This window comes from Impatiens glandulifera, chromosome 2 (assembly GCF_907164915.1).
Source record: "Impatiens glandulifera chromosome 2, dImpGla2.1, whole genome shotgun sequence".
NCBI lineage: Eukaryota > Viridiplantae > Streptophyta > Magnoliopsida > Ericales > Balsaminaceae > Impatiens > Impatiens glandulifera.
The window spans coordinates 20,086,358-20,103,326 of NC_061863.1; the positions used below are offsets into that span (position 1 = coordinate 20,086,358).

Genomic DNA, 16,969 nt, shown 5'->3' on the forward strand with positions numbered 1-16,969 from the left:
ACATTGTGGATTTCTTTATTAACTTGGATCATTGAGTGAGGTTAAGTAATGGTTCTTGGTTTAAAATATCAGATTCTTGGATGAGTGGTGATAGTAGTTTGATATGAGGGCTCGTTTAACTCTTTAAAACCTGTACTATTGGAATTGGGACAAGTGCATGGTGATTGGAGCAATGTAAGCTGAACCATTTATCTGATATTTTTGTAAAAATGATTTTATAATCCACCCAACATAGAAAAAAGAGTTTGGACTTGAAATACATTAACCAAGTGAGCGTTGTAAAGGTTTAAATTATTGTGCTTTACTCTAAAAATAAACATTAGTGCAAAAGAAATAGTTAACTTATGATGGTGTTTCTTATAACAAGATTTGAAAAATAAAATAAAAAATACACGTTAGTGAGCTTGAGGAAGCTACATAAGAAAACCTGGGTATTCTGATACAATTTTAGGTTCTATAGTATAGAAAAAGAGGGGAAAGAGGAAATGGGTACAGGACCATTGTCAATATGCTTGGTTATTTGACTTGTAATTGTATTCGTGTGTTCGAACACTTATAAACATAATTAAAAATCATAATTAAATATATAAATCAACAATATATTTATTTATTCTTTATAATACATGGTGCCCCGTGAAAGTTCCTTGAGACCGAATAGAATAATATGGTGCCCCGTGAGAGTTCCTTAGACCGAATAGAATAATTTTCGATGTAGAACAAGACGAGTTAGTAATGCACTGCCGTCCCAGTGACAGCCCCATTGTCACTAGTAAGATGGCCAATAACAATGGGATTGGTGGATGGAAACTTTTATTTTCATTTATATAAAGAATACAGGCAATGCAGGAACTGAAAAGTTTGGACTGTTAGGGGAGTAACCATTTTGAAAATATCTATTACAATTGTATTTATCATCAAGTACATACAACAAACAACTTCAATAATCTTCATATCAAAACCTTCAACAAACACACTACTATAATGGCCATATTCACATGAGGGAGGGGAGAATGAATGTGAAGAAAAGAATAGAGGCTAAAACACCAAAACCCCCTAAAAACCTTTAAGCTTGAAAAAACCCAAGAATGAATCAAGTGAAAATCTTTACTGATTTGAACGATGTGAGTCTATGGATGGATAGTTCTTCATCAATTTGGATTTCAAATGTCTGATCTTGGCATCCACTGTAGCCGTAAACCCAATCTTAGTCTTTTGTCTTGCTTTGGTTCGTTCGCGAGTCCACATAACCCGGTCCGACACATCTGTCTTACAGTATTTGATTTCTTGGATCACATGATGATCCATGGGATGAAAGCATCTTTGGTAGGATATATGAACAAGGTAAGGCAGATTGCAGAGAGCAGCTACAAGGAGGGCTGAGGACCAAAATATGGGAGCTGGTGAAAGAGCTTCGACGAGAAGCTTATACCCATCTTTAGAATAAACCGGAGAGATCATTCCATAGAGAATGAGGAACAAGTACCATCCAGCAACACTCCCCCACACAATAAAGTGTTGAATCCATGTGAAGTGGCTCATTGAGAGGGCAATCTGGAGATTCACCGCCCACACAAGGGAAGTAAACATGGATGTCCCCATAGCCGACATGTCCGCTGTCTGCCCATTTTCACGGAAAGCTTGATTGTAGAAAATGAAGATGTTAAGGAAGAAGATAATTATAGAAGAGTATAGACCATTTCCCATCCATCCAAATATCTTCTTCCAGTCAAAAAACAAATTTCTTTGTCCTTGCTGATAAAGTGCTGGGAACTGCAAATAACAAAGCATTTCTTCTTGAGGAGGAGGATTGGGACGATACAAGGGAAATAAAATACTATGAAAACAGTAAACAGTTTAATTACCTGTAAGCAAATCTCAGAAGAAACGTCCTGCTCAAAAACCCCTAATGAAATGACCGGCAATGAGGTGAGGACAACATTGAACAGCAGCATATACCAGTTATCATAAACTGATTGCCCAGAGAAGCTGGCAAATGCTTCGAAGTAGAAGAGTGTGAGACCGAAAGTTATGTTCTTGTAAAAGAAATAACAGATCTGCATGTTAATAAATTATTATATTAAAACAGGATACAAGTCTTCCATCTGAGTATGCCACATAAATTAATTATGACCACAAATTACATTCTCAAGTTTTTAGTAATTATTTACCATTTGAGCAATTCTCTTGTAGCACCAGTGTCCATGGACAACTAGAAGTCTTTCCAGAAAGCGAAACTGTGCAATGGAGAAATCACTAGCCATCACAGCCTGCAAAAAGACAATAATCCTGTAAATTGACCACAAAACAAACACTGAACTAAACAAAAGGAAAAAGAAAATAAGACCATAAAAAATGAATTAAATGAAATCTTTAGCACTACTATGTTTAAGTTTTAACAGGCAACTTGATTTGACCATTTTCTTCCTTTAAACAACTGTCTTTCTGAAGAAAATATTTGAAGGACATTGGCCTAAGCCATCTCGAAGAGTCGCATCATGCAACATATAACTAACTTGGTACATAAATCAAGAATTCAAAACACCAAGAAAATTTCATAGCCAAATATTGTAAAAGTATTTTACAGTGCACACCAACCATTATATATATTTATAACAATTTTTTCTTTAGGTAAGGGGTATTTTTTCCTGCAGGAGACTAGAACAACATCTCACCGACATGACCCCCACTCGATAATGGGTATATAGATTTATAATAGTCAGACATAACAAACCTGCATGCCTTCCACTCCACTTATTCCAACCCCAATATCTGCTTCTTGAATCATTCCAACATCATTTGCCCCATCTCCGATTGCTAAGGTGGTCTTTCCAGTTCCTTCTTTCACTAATCTTGTCACCTGACACCAAAAATATAATCATACTATCAAATTGGGGCAGGTAAATGTTCTATGTATATGCAAACTTGATAAACTAGAAAAGCGAAGTCGTGGAAGATATACAAAACTATTCAATTCATGGAAAAGAACATTACCAAGGCCTTTTGTTTAGGTGAGACACGACAACATATTACAGATGCACAGTCCACAGCTAAGTTTAAGAATTGATGCTTCATATCCTCCTCCAAAGCATATGTTAATGTTTTCCCATCAATTATCAACGCAAATGCTGCATTAGGGTCGTTCTCGAGCTTGACCATTTGAGATGCATTAGTGATTTGCAGCAAAATATTTTCCCTTGCAGCCTACTCGTTTGTTGTTAAAGATAGTGTGAGGAAAGGACAAAGGATATTATTAAGCCAAGGATACTGTTCAAATAGTTTACTCGTGTACCTTTTGGGGATCTTCCGCTAGTGTATCTGTATTTGTTGCAGATATACAAATCTGTCTCATACCCTGTCGAAGCAGACTACAGGCAAACCTGCATCAAGAACAGAAAAGAACATGTTTCAGTTAATTCTATACAATGTTAGCTCTTTTATATTTAATTGTAGAGATACAAACCCAATATTGATTGCGGTCTCCATCTTGTCTCCAGTCAAAACCCAGATTTTGAGTCCAGCTTGAGCCAGTTTATCTATACATTGTGGCACCTTAAGAAAGAGAGAGAGATATTATGTAAGCTCAAAATACAGTAAACAAAAGAGATTTCTGGAAATGTAAGCAAGTACCCCTTTCTGCAGTTTGTCTTCTACAGCAGTTGCACCAACTAGCGTCAAGTCCTTCTCTATAATATCTGACAATCTTTCAAGCATTGCCTCCCTTTCACCTCCAATGGTGGTCTTCGCCTTAACAAACTCACTGTTCCAACCAGCATATTCCTCTTCTCCGAGCTTCCTGTAGGCAAGTGCCAATGTACGCAACCCAGACTCTCCATAATCATTTAAGTGCATAGTGGTAGCTTTCTCAAATATTCTTCCATTCTTTGCTAGTCGATCAAAGATGATGCTGATAAGGAAAGAATAAGTTAGTGACAATTCAGTGTGCATTTAAGGGCATAATAGAGAAGGATCCTGCTTAAATCTCTATTTATGACATGCATAGAGTCTAAGCAACGGAAGACCTCTGGTCTCTACCCCATCCAATATGGATTCCTTAATTGAATTTTCTTTCTATTTCTCTAGAGCACTTAAGTCTCAAACAATGATAAGCTATTAACTCTTGTCAACCATATTCACTTTGTCTCAAAGTGAATTACAAATTTAATTTTTCCATACATTTGAGGAGTAATTTATTTTGACCCCAAATGAGTCAAATCCATGCATAAAATTTTCATTTCTTTCTATTTTTCTAATGAGTGTATTGGAAGTACAAGACTTGTATCTTATTATACAACTATACCTCGTATATAGTATTTCCACATAATAATGTAATGAAATCTTTGATTTTGTATATAATGTATAAAAATAATTTTATTTTATATTATGCTTTTTAATTTTTTATTATTATTAACATAATGTTTTATAACAATGAAGTAAGATAATTATATCTTCACATGATGTTGTAAATGTTAATGTAATGTATTTATTTTATTTTTGGAACAACCAACCGTCTTGATCTCACACTTCAAAAGTTTTCTGAGAATTGGTGATAGTAAGTCCATTAATCTAAACATCTTGTCACAATTGCCAATATTAATGTTAATGTATTTATTAAAATTAACATTTGTACCAATATTAAAATTATATAAACTTTAGTTTACTAGTATATTTTGTTGTTATTAAATTAATATTTATAGTAAAGCTCTATCTTTAGTATTATTAGTATCAATACCCTATTATCATTTTTTAAAAATTATTTTACCACTAATAATATATTAAAATACTAATATTACTATTATAATAGCAATAACTATTATATTTTCAATATTCTAACTTACCTATAGTGAAAGGATTTTTCTTTCTTCTTCCATTCCATTGGAAACCCTCTTGTATACTTGAAATTGCAACATTTGTGATTCATTCATTTATACAAGTTTACCTTTTGAAGAACATTATAATAACAAACAAAGCAACAACTTATAGTAAAATTAACATTTGTACCAATATTAATGTTAGTGTAAATTACTAAAATTAACATTTGAACCAATATTAAAAGTATATAAACTTAAGGTTACTACTATATTATGTTATTAAGTTAATATTTATAGTAAAACTCTATCTTTAGTAGTAGTATTATTATAATTATTACCAATACCCTATTATTATTATTTTCATTTTTTTTATTATTTTACATCTAAAAATATATTAAAATAATATTATTATTATAATAGCAATAACTATTATATTTTTGTTTATTTTCAATATTCTAACTTACCTATAGTGAAAAGATTTATATTTTTCTTTCTTTTTCTTCCATTCCATTGGAAACCCTGACAGAAATGATGCAAGCATGGAGGAAAATCAGGATCCAGATGATGATCCAGTACAGAGGCAAGATATCGAGGAAATATTATTGGACATAAGTCTGGGTTTGAAGGTTCATGACTGCGATCATCGCATGGATACAATCATACAAAGATAGATGATGATGAAACTGAAGAGAGAAATTTTAGTGGTGCCAGATATTGATGGATATGCAGTTTCATCAAACAAAATTTGGAAAAAAAAGGTATTCTGAGTTGATAGTGTGCCGGTCAGGTTGTTGTTGACGGAAGAACCACTATTGAAATCGAGGATTGACAATTATTAGTGATATAATTGTACGAATTCTAGCCAAAGAAAACCTAAACAATTCATTTTTTCTTTTTTGGAATGCCATTTCCATCTTTGTGACAAGCAGGCATATATTATTAGAATGTTATTTGGTTGGCATAATCAAATTGGTTGGCATGGATACAAAGAGAGATGATGATGAAACTGAAGAGCGAAATTCTAGTGGTGCCAGATATTGATGGGGATATGCAGTTTCATCAAACAAAATTTGGAAAAATGTATTCTGAGTTGATAGTGTGCCGGTCAGGTTGTTGTTGACGGAAGAATCACTATTGAAATCAAGGATTGACGATTATTAGTGATATAATTGTACGAATTCTAGCCAAAGAAAAGCTAAACAATTTTTTTTCTTTTTTGGAATGTCATTTCCATCTTTGTGACAGGCAGGCATATTAGAATGTTATTTGGTTGGCATAATCAAATTGTGAATCTTTCAGGATCCCTAATCTGGTCCTTTGTAGGAGCTCTACTGATAATATTGCTAGCTCAATATTAAATAAAAGAACTAATAATACAATCAGATGTAAGGTAGGCCTTCTTAGTATGAAATCTAAATTCATTATCAGATACTTTACTCTCATAGAGCACCCTATTATTTATCACTCTCTCGCATAAGCATTAATGTATAACTTCTATCTACTACAATCATATACATAGGAAGAGAATAAGTTGTTACAAGAACTTTGTAACTCAAATGTATATTTTGTTGTCTGGTAAGATATAATCATCATACATTTATCTATAATGCTACCACCATCCAAATCCAAATATATATATGATAAAATCCAACAAAAGATTGGTCAATATTTCATTTATTTTATCCATAATACTTCCAAAAATTCATTTCAATTTATTAAAATTGTCCTATTTATTGACATTGAGTTTTTATAGGGGTAATTTAAGAAATAACCAAAGGTTTTCCATGCACTCTTCCACATTATTTATAATAAACCACTTGGTCCTTTTTAATAAATTCTCTAGAGCTATGTAGTTTAGCAGTGTATGTCAACAAAGACTATCCATTCCTAAAAGAGAAGTATTCAACTAGTTAGCTTACATCTGGCATATAACTTTCTCAACGCACACATCACCATTCAATGCAATCAAATTGGTTTTGGATATTCCTTATGTAGAAGTAGTAGGGTTTTGTTGAAATATACCTGTCTGCCCCTTTGCAGAAGAGAAAGATCTCACCATCCTCATCCCGAACTATAACAGACATTCTTTTCCTCTTGCTAGTGAAATCCAATAGATTCAGAATTTTGAATTCCCTGAAAATATGGAAGACAGAAAGAGGTTAAAAGACCAGAAAACAGCATTAGAATAATTTACACATAGTAAAACCAAAATTTAATTGACCTCTCTACTGGCTCATTATAAGAGGAATGTCTTTCACTGACATATATGCTTGATGGTGTTCTTCTACAAAACTCAAACCCAAACTCCCTTGCTGCTACAAGAAAAGCTCCTTCATCAGGAGATTCAGCTTCATAGGTCAATTCACCAGTTTCTTCATTTCGTTCAGGAATTGCAGTATGACAAATAGATAAAATCCTGAAAAATAATAGGATGACTTCTGAATTTGATTCCCTCGTCCAATTTCCATTCATTAGGCGATTGTCTTCAAAATTAAAACCCTTTATCACATGCTTCTCAGGTTGTTCAACATTAGTTCTAGTGATTGTCTCAAGTTCGATCTCGGAAGTGTCTGCGTTAATTTCATTACTACAAGAATCATGTCCTTCAAGGTCGTCAACAGCCATCTTCTTTGCAGCAGCAAGTTCAACTTCACTTGCTCGTTTTCCATATGCATTCCCAGCAATTGAACATTTGAGAAAATCCATTTGGTTGCATGTCAGTGTGCCTGTCTTATCCGAAAGGATGGTGTCAACCTGGCCTAACTCCTCATTCAAGTTAGATGTCCGAGCTTGAGCATGTATTCCTGTTTCTTCATCAAACATATTGAGGTCCTTGTTAATGAAGATTGCTTGCAGAACCTTCACTACTTCGATCGAAACATAGAGAGATATCGGAATCAAATACCCATAGAGGATAAGAGCAGTAACTAGATGAAATAAACCTGACAATGCGGGTTTATCTGGATTGTAAGAAGAAGAATAATCAGACTTGGCATATGGTTGCAAGTACCACCATTTTGGCATCTGATATGTTGTCTTGACTGCAAAACCTATTGAGCTAATGATTGATATTAAGAGAAGGAAGCTGAAAAGAAAATAAATGATCTTGTCCATCTTCTTTTCAATTGTACTCCTTTTTGACGGGGATTTAGTTGAATTTTGCATGACTTTACTGTCAGGGCCTGTGAATATTACCACCCCATACACGTAAGATGTATTTCTAAGTTTTGAATCTCTAAGTAAAATCTGATTTGGATCAAGAGGAAACATTTGACGATCATACTCAAGATTTCCCACGAAATTGTAGAGGTTGGGATTAGGATCTTCACATCTTATTCTACCAATAAAATCTTTAAATGCCGTATCATCATCCAAAGGTAATGTTACCTCCATAGCTCTCTTTACTTTCAGGTTTGTTTCCCCATCCAAATTCATCGTCTCCACATAACAGATCCCATCCTCATAGGTCGAGGACAGTAGAAGTAAGTCAGCAGGGAAAAAATTATCCTTTTCAACTCTCACCACATCTCCAACTCGAAGTTTCATCCACGGCTTTTGACCAAATACGCCATCCCCCCTATGAACATTGGCTTTCCGCACATTGACTTTCATATCCTGAATAAACCTTCGTGAATCTTCCAATGCCTCCTTTAACATACTAAGGCCAATGACAAACACCAAGGGAACAATCATGCTAGCAGCCGAGAAAGGAGAGAGTGGTGTGAGGGACAAAAGTGCAGTGAAGAGGAAATACACGTTGGCGACACGCCTGAATTGTTCAAAGAGGGCTTTAGGAAGGAAAGTGATGATGTTATACTTTGTTGTTGAGATGTAGTTGGAGCAATACTTAAGAGGCTTCTTTTCATGGAGCTTTGGTTGATTACATTGAACAATTCTAGAGAATCCAGGGCCAATAAATTGATGAGGCTCATCACCCTCTTCAGCATGGGGTCGAACGCATGCAAATGTGTAGAGATGACTCCGACGAAGCCTTGACCTTATTTTCCCACGTGCCATTTATTTATTAGCTGTCAACTGAATGGGTTTATTATTAGCATCAAATATAATATCCAGAACACTTGTGAAACAAAAACCAAAAATCTCTCTTCCCGAATTGTTTTATGTATACGACAGTCACAGGCCTGATCTACTGCTCAAAGGTCAAACCTGTTCGTTCAAGAAAACCCATGAACAACTTTAGTCTTTCTGAATTTTCAAGAAATTCAATTGTAAATACAGGGAACTGTAAAAAAAAGTGAATGTTGGCTATGGTTTTTAGTTAATTAAATTATTGCAGAAACATAACTCAACAAGGTTAACAATACTTTAAATGAAATTCTGACTAATCATTTTACTGGATAAATTGACTCTCAAAATAAACAAGAGAACTCAATTCTGATCTGGAAAATCAATTAAGAATTCTAAGAATGTATATCTGTACAAAAATAAAATGCCAATTCAGATAAACAAAATGCGAATTTGTCATCTAAAGAGTACAAAAATGAATAGAAAAGCTGATTCACTACACATATATGTGTATAAAATACTCATAAAACAGGAAGAAAAAAAAAGTAAATGATCGGGATGGAAATGGATCTCCATTCCAGAGCCTGTTATTGCCCCATACCAACACCCACTGACAGATTTGTCTCAACCACATAATTATGTGAGTACTTTATCTTCCATTGACTAGCTGATTATCAAGATGTTACAAGTCTATTGCACAAGATATAGAAATCAAATTCATCAATTAGGAAACAGTAAACCATAAGGTGTTTGTCAATGTTCAATTATAAACCAAGAAAAAATGCACAACTATTCAAGAACTTAACTTGAAGAAATGGGGACTTTAGCACCTAGTTGTTCATCAGAAAACACATACAAATGCAATGATTTATCCCACGTCCAATCATTTGTCTATTGCCTCTATTGATAATCACATATATCATAAATGCAGTGCTTAAACAAAGAAAGGGATCGGATTAACCACCCATTACCTGAAGACCGCTCCAGCTTCATCAAGAAGATTTCTTGATATCAGTTCAGCAACAACCAAGGACGAAATCTCAAGCAATAGAAAGATCTGCTGGAATGGAATCAATTGAGAAAAGGGTAATCCAGTAAGTTACAAACAGGGTTGGCCTTCAATCTTTTGAAAGGTGTTTGGAAAGAAAGCTGTTGTAGAAAGTGTATGATCAAAGAAACATGTGTGAGGTATGAAGTTAAAGAGATCGTTAAAAGAGACAATCTGAAAGGAATGAGCGAAGGTGTTAAGGTGCTTTCTCTATTCAAAATCGAAGCAAATTCCAGGATGGCAGGAGTCGTCCGTCGTCTTCCGCGGGATCAAGAAAGCGCCGAGTAATCTTTTTGACTGTAGTAATTTTTTCTAGAAGAACGGTCCTTTTCGCCTTGGGCCTTGTTTGATTTTAGGGTTGTGATTTCTCATCAAATCAGGATTTTAAACCTTATTTTATTAAAATATATTATTAATTTTATGAAAATATAATATAGTAGATACTTTTAATTATTTAAATAATTTTATTGGAAATATAATTTAGTACCAATAATTAGATACTTTTAATTATTTAAATAATTTTATTAATTAAAAAGAACAATAAATCTAAAAAAAGTTTAATTTAACAACCAAAAAAACTATTTCATTAACTTATCAAATATCATTCTGCTCATATTAAAATTATTTGATTCACACACGGATAAAAATATATTGTTACAACGTCCCACGTTTATTAAATTTGGTGTTAAATTTAAAATATAAAGTATTATTAGCCTAATCGGTTAAAGAGTTGTATTTGTTTTTGTTAGGTTTTGAGTTCGAAACATACATATAACCTTTTTAATTTTATTTTTAACCGTTTTAAGTTTATGGGCAAGTTAACCCAGAATCCGACACAAATATTCATTTACTCTCACATATATATCAAAATTAACCACAGCTCTCGACCCGGTAATCATCTAGACACTTTCAAAATTAAGGATCACTATATATATATAAAATCTAGAGAATAAAAAATAATTATTATTAATAATTTTGAATAAATATTTTTTTTAAAGAAATTTAAAAGGTATTAATATATATAAATAAAATAAAAATGGATTTTAATATTTTGATTAATGAATTGAGTGACGTAATAGATGAAAATTAATATAAATAATGTTTTATTTTATTTAAATTATTAAAATAATAAAATACAACGGACTAAAATATAGAAGGAAGAACATTCAAAAGTCATTTTACAACTACGTCCACATGTTACAATTTCAGTTTATTGACCAAAAAAATTTATTTATAATACCAATTTTTAAACTAGATTACCCTCTAAATCTTGTAATGAGATTTGACTAAGAATGTTTATGTAATTGAATAGACTAGACAGATGTGAAACAAACAAAAATTAAAGAATAGACAATAAAAAAAATACTAATATTCTAAAGTCACCTTCTAAAGTCTCCTTGCTTATTTATTTTGCACGTTAGGAATTATATAAATTTAACAACTTTTATTGTTGTTTGTTTAAACAAAATTAGATTTTTCTATATTAGTTTATTTAATTTTTATTTTAAAACACATTATCTTTTTATTTATTTATCCCAAAAAATAAATGAAGAATATGGTTTGTTAAATCAATAATATAACTTATTTTTTGTTTTTTTTTATCATTTACTTCAACTTTAAATATTGTTTAAGTTTTAAACGACAAATTCCGTGATTTGAAATTTTCTTATTTGCTTTAATATTGCCTTTAAATATTTGTAGCTTCTTTAATTTAAAGATGTTAATTAAAATATAATATAAAAAAAACATAAACAAGGGAAAAAAAGGAAATTATGCAATAATAACATTATTTATAGTGAGTCATTTATTGTCATTAAGAAATTAAGATTGAATATCTTGTTTGTTATTTGGCTATTGGAAGGTTTTTAGTGAATTTTTGTTAAAAAAAATATTTGATAAAAAAAAAGTTTTTTGAGTTTTTTTTATTGATGGTTTGAATTATGTAATATTTTTTAAAAGTTTATAAAAATAAAGTAATAATATTTTAGCATTTTAATAAATTGAGTGTTTTAATAATTGAAAAGATATATATAATGAGATGATTGAGTTTTGAATAAAAATTTCAAAAATATTATCCTAAATGTTGATTATTTGAGGATTTTTTGGAATTTTATCAAAATTTAATATATTTGATGAAAAAAATATATTTGAGGTTTTAATAGTTTGATTTACTAATCTCATTGTGTATTTAAAATTTAAATTTTATAAATATAAAATTAATAAAATGATAATAATTATGAGAGAATTTATAAAATAAAACTAGATCCAAATATTCTCAATTCTAATGAGAGTAGTTAACTTCCTAACAAAAAAAAATTATAATAATACAAAAAATTTAAAAAATGGATAGTAAAAAATAAAATAATTTGATTTATATAATTTGTAAAATATTATTATCTTGGAGCATTCATTCAAATTTGGGCGCCTGAATGATGCCTGAAACAAACAAGCGCGTAAACGTTGACAGCTACTTTTATTCGAATCTCATTTGTATTATTGCCTACAAATTTGACTATGGATTCGGCTAAATGGGATTTAGATTTTAAGGTATATTTTATTAGCTTATTTATAAATATTTTTTTTTTGCTGGCTAATATTTTAATGTAAGCAGTAAAATAATTAACATGTAAATCTAATTATTTTGTCAACTTGTTGGATTATTTAATAATTCATACAAATACTTAAATAATTTTAAGATAAAAACACTTTAGTAATATGTATTTTAGGAAATAAAATTTATCCCCATGTTTAAAAAAATTAAAAATTAAAAAAATAATTGTGTTTAAATTTTCGAAAATCGACACTGACGTGACAACATAGATAGGGACAGACCCATAATTTTAAACCGGGGTGGGCATGAAAACTATTTAAGGTAGGCTTAAAATAATAACGATTTTTTTTTGAAAAAAACAAGTATATAAAAGTAAAGTTTTACCATTTTTTTAATAATTAGATAAAAAAACAATAAATTATATTAAAAAAATTTAATAAATTATATTAAAAAAAATTTAATAAATTAAGGGTAATGTCATATTTCTACCGTAAAAAAAAAAATTCGGGATGGCTTCAGCCCACCCGAGCCCCTACACGGATTCATCCCTGAACATAGAGTATAATATATTGATTTTTGAGGAAAATTTACAAATAAAGTATTCTCCGTCGTAAAAAAAATATTGTAATTCACTGATGAAAAATTATTCGCGGTCGAAAAAGAATTGTTTAATTGTTCAATTCAATGTGGTGTTTTTAACTTAGTTTTCGGTACGAAAATGATTGAATTATTGTGATTTTTTAATTGATCACGGTTTGATTGATTTGAGCATTATTTAATTTAGCTATTTTAATTGCTTATTTGAGAATGTAACTAGTATAAATTTTGGTTGACATCAAGTCATTTTTGTAAAAAAGTAATATAATTATATACATTAATTTTTGAAGACAAAGTAAGCTTAAAATGTAATATAGGAAAGACAAAAACTATTCTTATATACAATTTCCATTTTATCGTGATCAATAATGTATACCCATTTTATCTTCTTTCTTTTTAATTAGCTTGTAATGTTGGTGCTGAACATGAAGTAGATGCATTTGTGTCATTTTTATTTTGTTTCTTTGTTACAATTTAGTCTTAATTTAGAGTTAATTTTATGTTTTAAAATTTAGTAGAGCTTTAACTTATTTGAATATATATATATATATATATATATATAATTTATTATATTAAGATCCACCGAGAATTATTTTAAAAGTTTTTGCCAAATTATAGTGTCAATTGAAAGAATCAATGTACTTTAATAAAAAAAAAGGTTATTGTAATAAAATGATAATAATAATAATAATAATAATGGGTGGTGGGGGAGATAAGTTACTTTAGACATGTTTATTTGAATTTCATTATTAAATACTATTCAACAAAAAGAAAAGTAGTGAAAAAGGATAACTCCTCAACTTTGATTTTTAAAGGAAATATATAAATACATGTTGCAATTTTAAAATTAAGATTTAATGGGGTTGTTTTAATTAAAGAAAACAATTATAACAAAAATTATGGATAGTTGTAAGGATATTGATTTTAATCCACCTCAATGAAACTTGGTAGAATCAAATTAATTGAATTTGATATTTTTTAATTCTTTTAATTTTACTGCTGATTTACAAAACAAATATATATTTTAATTTAAATATTTGGTGAGCTTAATAAAAGAATCATTTTAATTCAAACGGTTATCAATACTTTATATATATATGTATCCAAATTCTTTTGTAGGGACAATGTGTCATTTTGGTAGTGGTTAAAAATTTAATATTAAAGATACATTTTAAATTTTCATTTCAATCATAAAATTACATGGATCAATATTATAATTAATACATATAAGTAAATCCTATTCAATTTATATATTTTAAAATAATTATTTTAAATAAATAAAATCAAAATAACTAAGTTAAGATCAAAACACAATTAAATAAATAATTAAATTAATTATTGTAATAGTTAAACACCTATTATTTAAAATAACGGCTAAGAAAAAATAAATCAAATAAATTGGAATAAATATTGTATTCATTTTATCTCAAATTAATTTTAAAGGATTAAAAGAAATTAAAATAAATAATTTAGGATAAATGTTATATCTATTTTATCTCAAATAAATTATTTATAAAACCCAAAAAATATACAATAAAATAAAATTCATATTTTTAAAAAATATTTTGTACGTGAAAAATAAAGTCAAAGTGATAAAAGAAAATTTAATTTCAAACAAGCTATAAGAATGAAAATAGAGTGTTATCCACTGTAGTCGAAATCGGGAGGATTCAGTGCAGCAGACCCTATAACCATTTGATGAACGCTAGAAACTCATTCAACGCACAACAGTTATCCGCGTCGCCCACTACAATGGAGAAAGCACACGTTCGCGAAGCATCAGAATGCTAACGCGCGCTTCAGCGTCGTTAGCCCGAACGTTGACGGAACGACCAGACACAACAGTGCGCTAACGGAACACCTGAGCATTCACATTTTAGCTCAAAACGATGATGTTTTGCCTCTGGGTTTTCTCCTTCCTCGCGATAAACAACCATGATGATCGGTCGAAACTTTTGATTTTTTAAAAGTTAAACTGAACCAAAATTTTTGATTTTTCAAAAGTGAAACTTGACCGATACTCAACCAAAATGGCTTATTCGAAAGCTGAAATGATCACCCTAACACGGTGATCATTTCACCTACAATCCTATGCTTCATCATCACCTACGTCGATCAACTAGATGGAGAACAGACAAATTGCCATTAATGGCTTTTGACTAAAATTCGATCCACTTGGTCGATTAACCGACCTTGTGAGGCTATAAATAACTCCCTCTAGGTAAATTGAAGGTAATGAATCCAATCCCAAACCCTCAATCAATCCAACACAAAATCAGCCTTTAAAATTTTCAAGCTTTTCTTGAAAATTTTGAATATTTGTATAAGGCTGTAAAGCTCAGATCTGGTCATTCATAAATTTTCTAAAAGAGTTTAGAGTGTTTTCCAACTCACAATAAATTTTCAATCATATTATAATTCGATTTACAAGTGTAAATTGAAAATTTTTTACACTTCAGTTCGTCCAGTTTCATATCCTTCTTGATTGTTTAATTTCATGAATGGAAAACGATTCTAAGATCATTTATAAACTTTCTATCAAAACAAGTCTGAATCAATCAATCTAAATCAAGAATATCCAAATTTGATTTAAAAAAAATTCAAAATCAGATTTTTGTTATTGAGTTATAACTCAAGAACAACGACCCAGAAATCTTTCTAACACGTTTCTAAGGATGTTAGGAGCATATCCAAACCAATTACAAGTCATCCCGATCATGTTTGATCAAAAACTAGATTTTTTTATATAAACAAAAATTTCAGTTCTTGAATTGGTTAAAACGAACAATTAGTGTTCATGTTTTGGTTTCGTTCGATCTTATAAGGTATAAAAAATTAATTAACAAACTCCTTACACTTCATCAAACCTTAAAACTAAAAAACTCGTTTTTTACCTTAAAACTATTTGAGTTGAATGGAACATCATTCCAATCGAATGACGCATCAGGATGATATTATACATGATCCTAGGAAATAGGCGAAGTTCCCCATTCCCTTGGATTGAAGGATCATGGCCCTAATTGAAATCATCAAATCTATATTTTGATGTTCTTGACGACCAACCGAGGGTTTGACTTGGGTTCGATTTCCGACCGAGAATTTCTTACCCTGACTGAGGAAATATAGCCTAGGACCGAGATCTCCTCACACCCAGATAGAGGAATCTCGCACCCGACTAAGGATTCCTAGTCCATAATTGAAAGCACTCGCACCCTGATAGAGGAATCTTGCACCCGATCGAGAATTCATAGCCCATGACTGAGAGCTCCTTACACCCCGATCGAGGAATTTCGCACCCAACTGAGAAATCTCTCACTTGATCGAGGATTCCCAACCCAAGACTAGGAGCTCCCCGCACCTTGATCGAGGACACTCCACAACCGACCGATGATCCTTAGTCCATGATCGAGAGCCTCCCGCACCTCGATCGAGGGTTTCCTACACCCGACAAAGAGGTCTCAACCCACCAAGGGTTTTAGTCTGATATCGAAGGATCGACACCCTAGACAGAAAGGACCGGTCTTAGGGTCTGCTTGGTTGGAATTTTGAATTTTAATTTTTTTTTTAATTTGAACCCCTAAACCATTTTTTAAAAACTTAAAATAATTGAAAACATTTTCAAAATATTTTGTAGAATATTTTCATAAAAGATATTTTGATAACAGTCTGTTTGAGATTTATTTTTAGATCCTAACACCTTAAACTAATATTTTTAAGTGATTTTCTCAACAATCATCGACATCAATCGCATGTACAAACATTTAAATATTATTTTACAATTTTAAATGCAAACAAAACCTATGCATTTCTAGGACTTGGAAAATAACTGGTTAAACAAAACGTAATAAAATTATTTTTTTTAAAGCCAAGTTTTTTAAAATAGAGACGGTTCTTTAACGGGTGCAGAGAATATAGTGAAAAAGCCTTTTCCGAGTATTA

At 30.9% G+C, this 16,969-nt stretch overlaps 1 protein-coding gene across 1 annotated transcript; it reads right to left on the reverse strand.

Annotated features, from left to right (window-relative positions):
- Window positions 1-861: 861 nt before the first annotated feature.
- On the reverse strand, window positions 862-10,128 carry LOC124923902 (probable phospholipid-transporting ATPase 4). The gene is made up of 11 exons (XM_047463897.1): window positions 9,806-10,128; window positions 7,030-8,975; window positions 6,831-6,941; window positions 3,628-3,904; window positions 3,461-3,549; window positions 3,290-3,377; window positions 2,992-3,201; window positions 2,732-2,857; window positions 2,169-2,267; window positions 1,863-2,054; window positions 862-1,770 (listed from the first exon to the last, which is right to left on the reverse strand). Exons 2-11 carry the CDS (start codon window positions 8,823-8,825, stop codon window positions 1,105-1,107), a joined length of 3,654 nt encoding a protein of 1,217 aa, XP_047319853.1. The 5' UTR covers window positions 8,826-8,975; window positions 9,806-10,128; the 3' UTR covers window positions 862-1,104.
- Window positions 10,129-16,969: the final 6,841 nt, after the last annotated feature.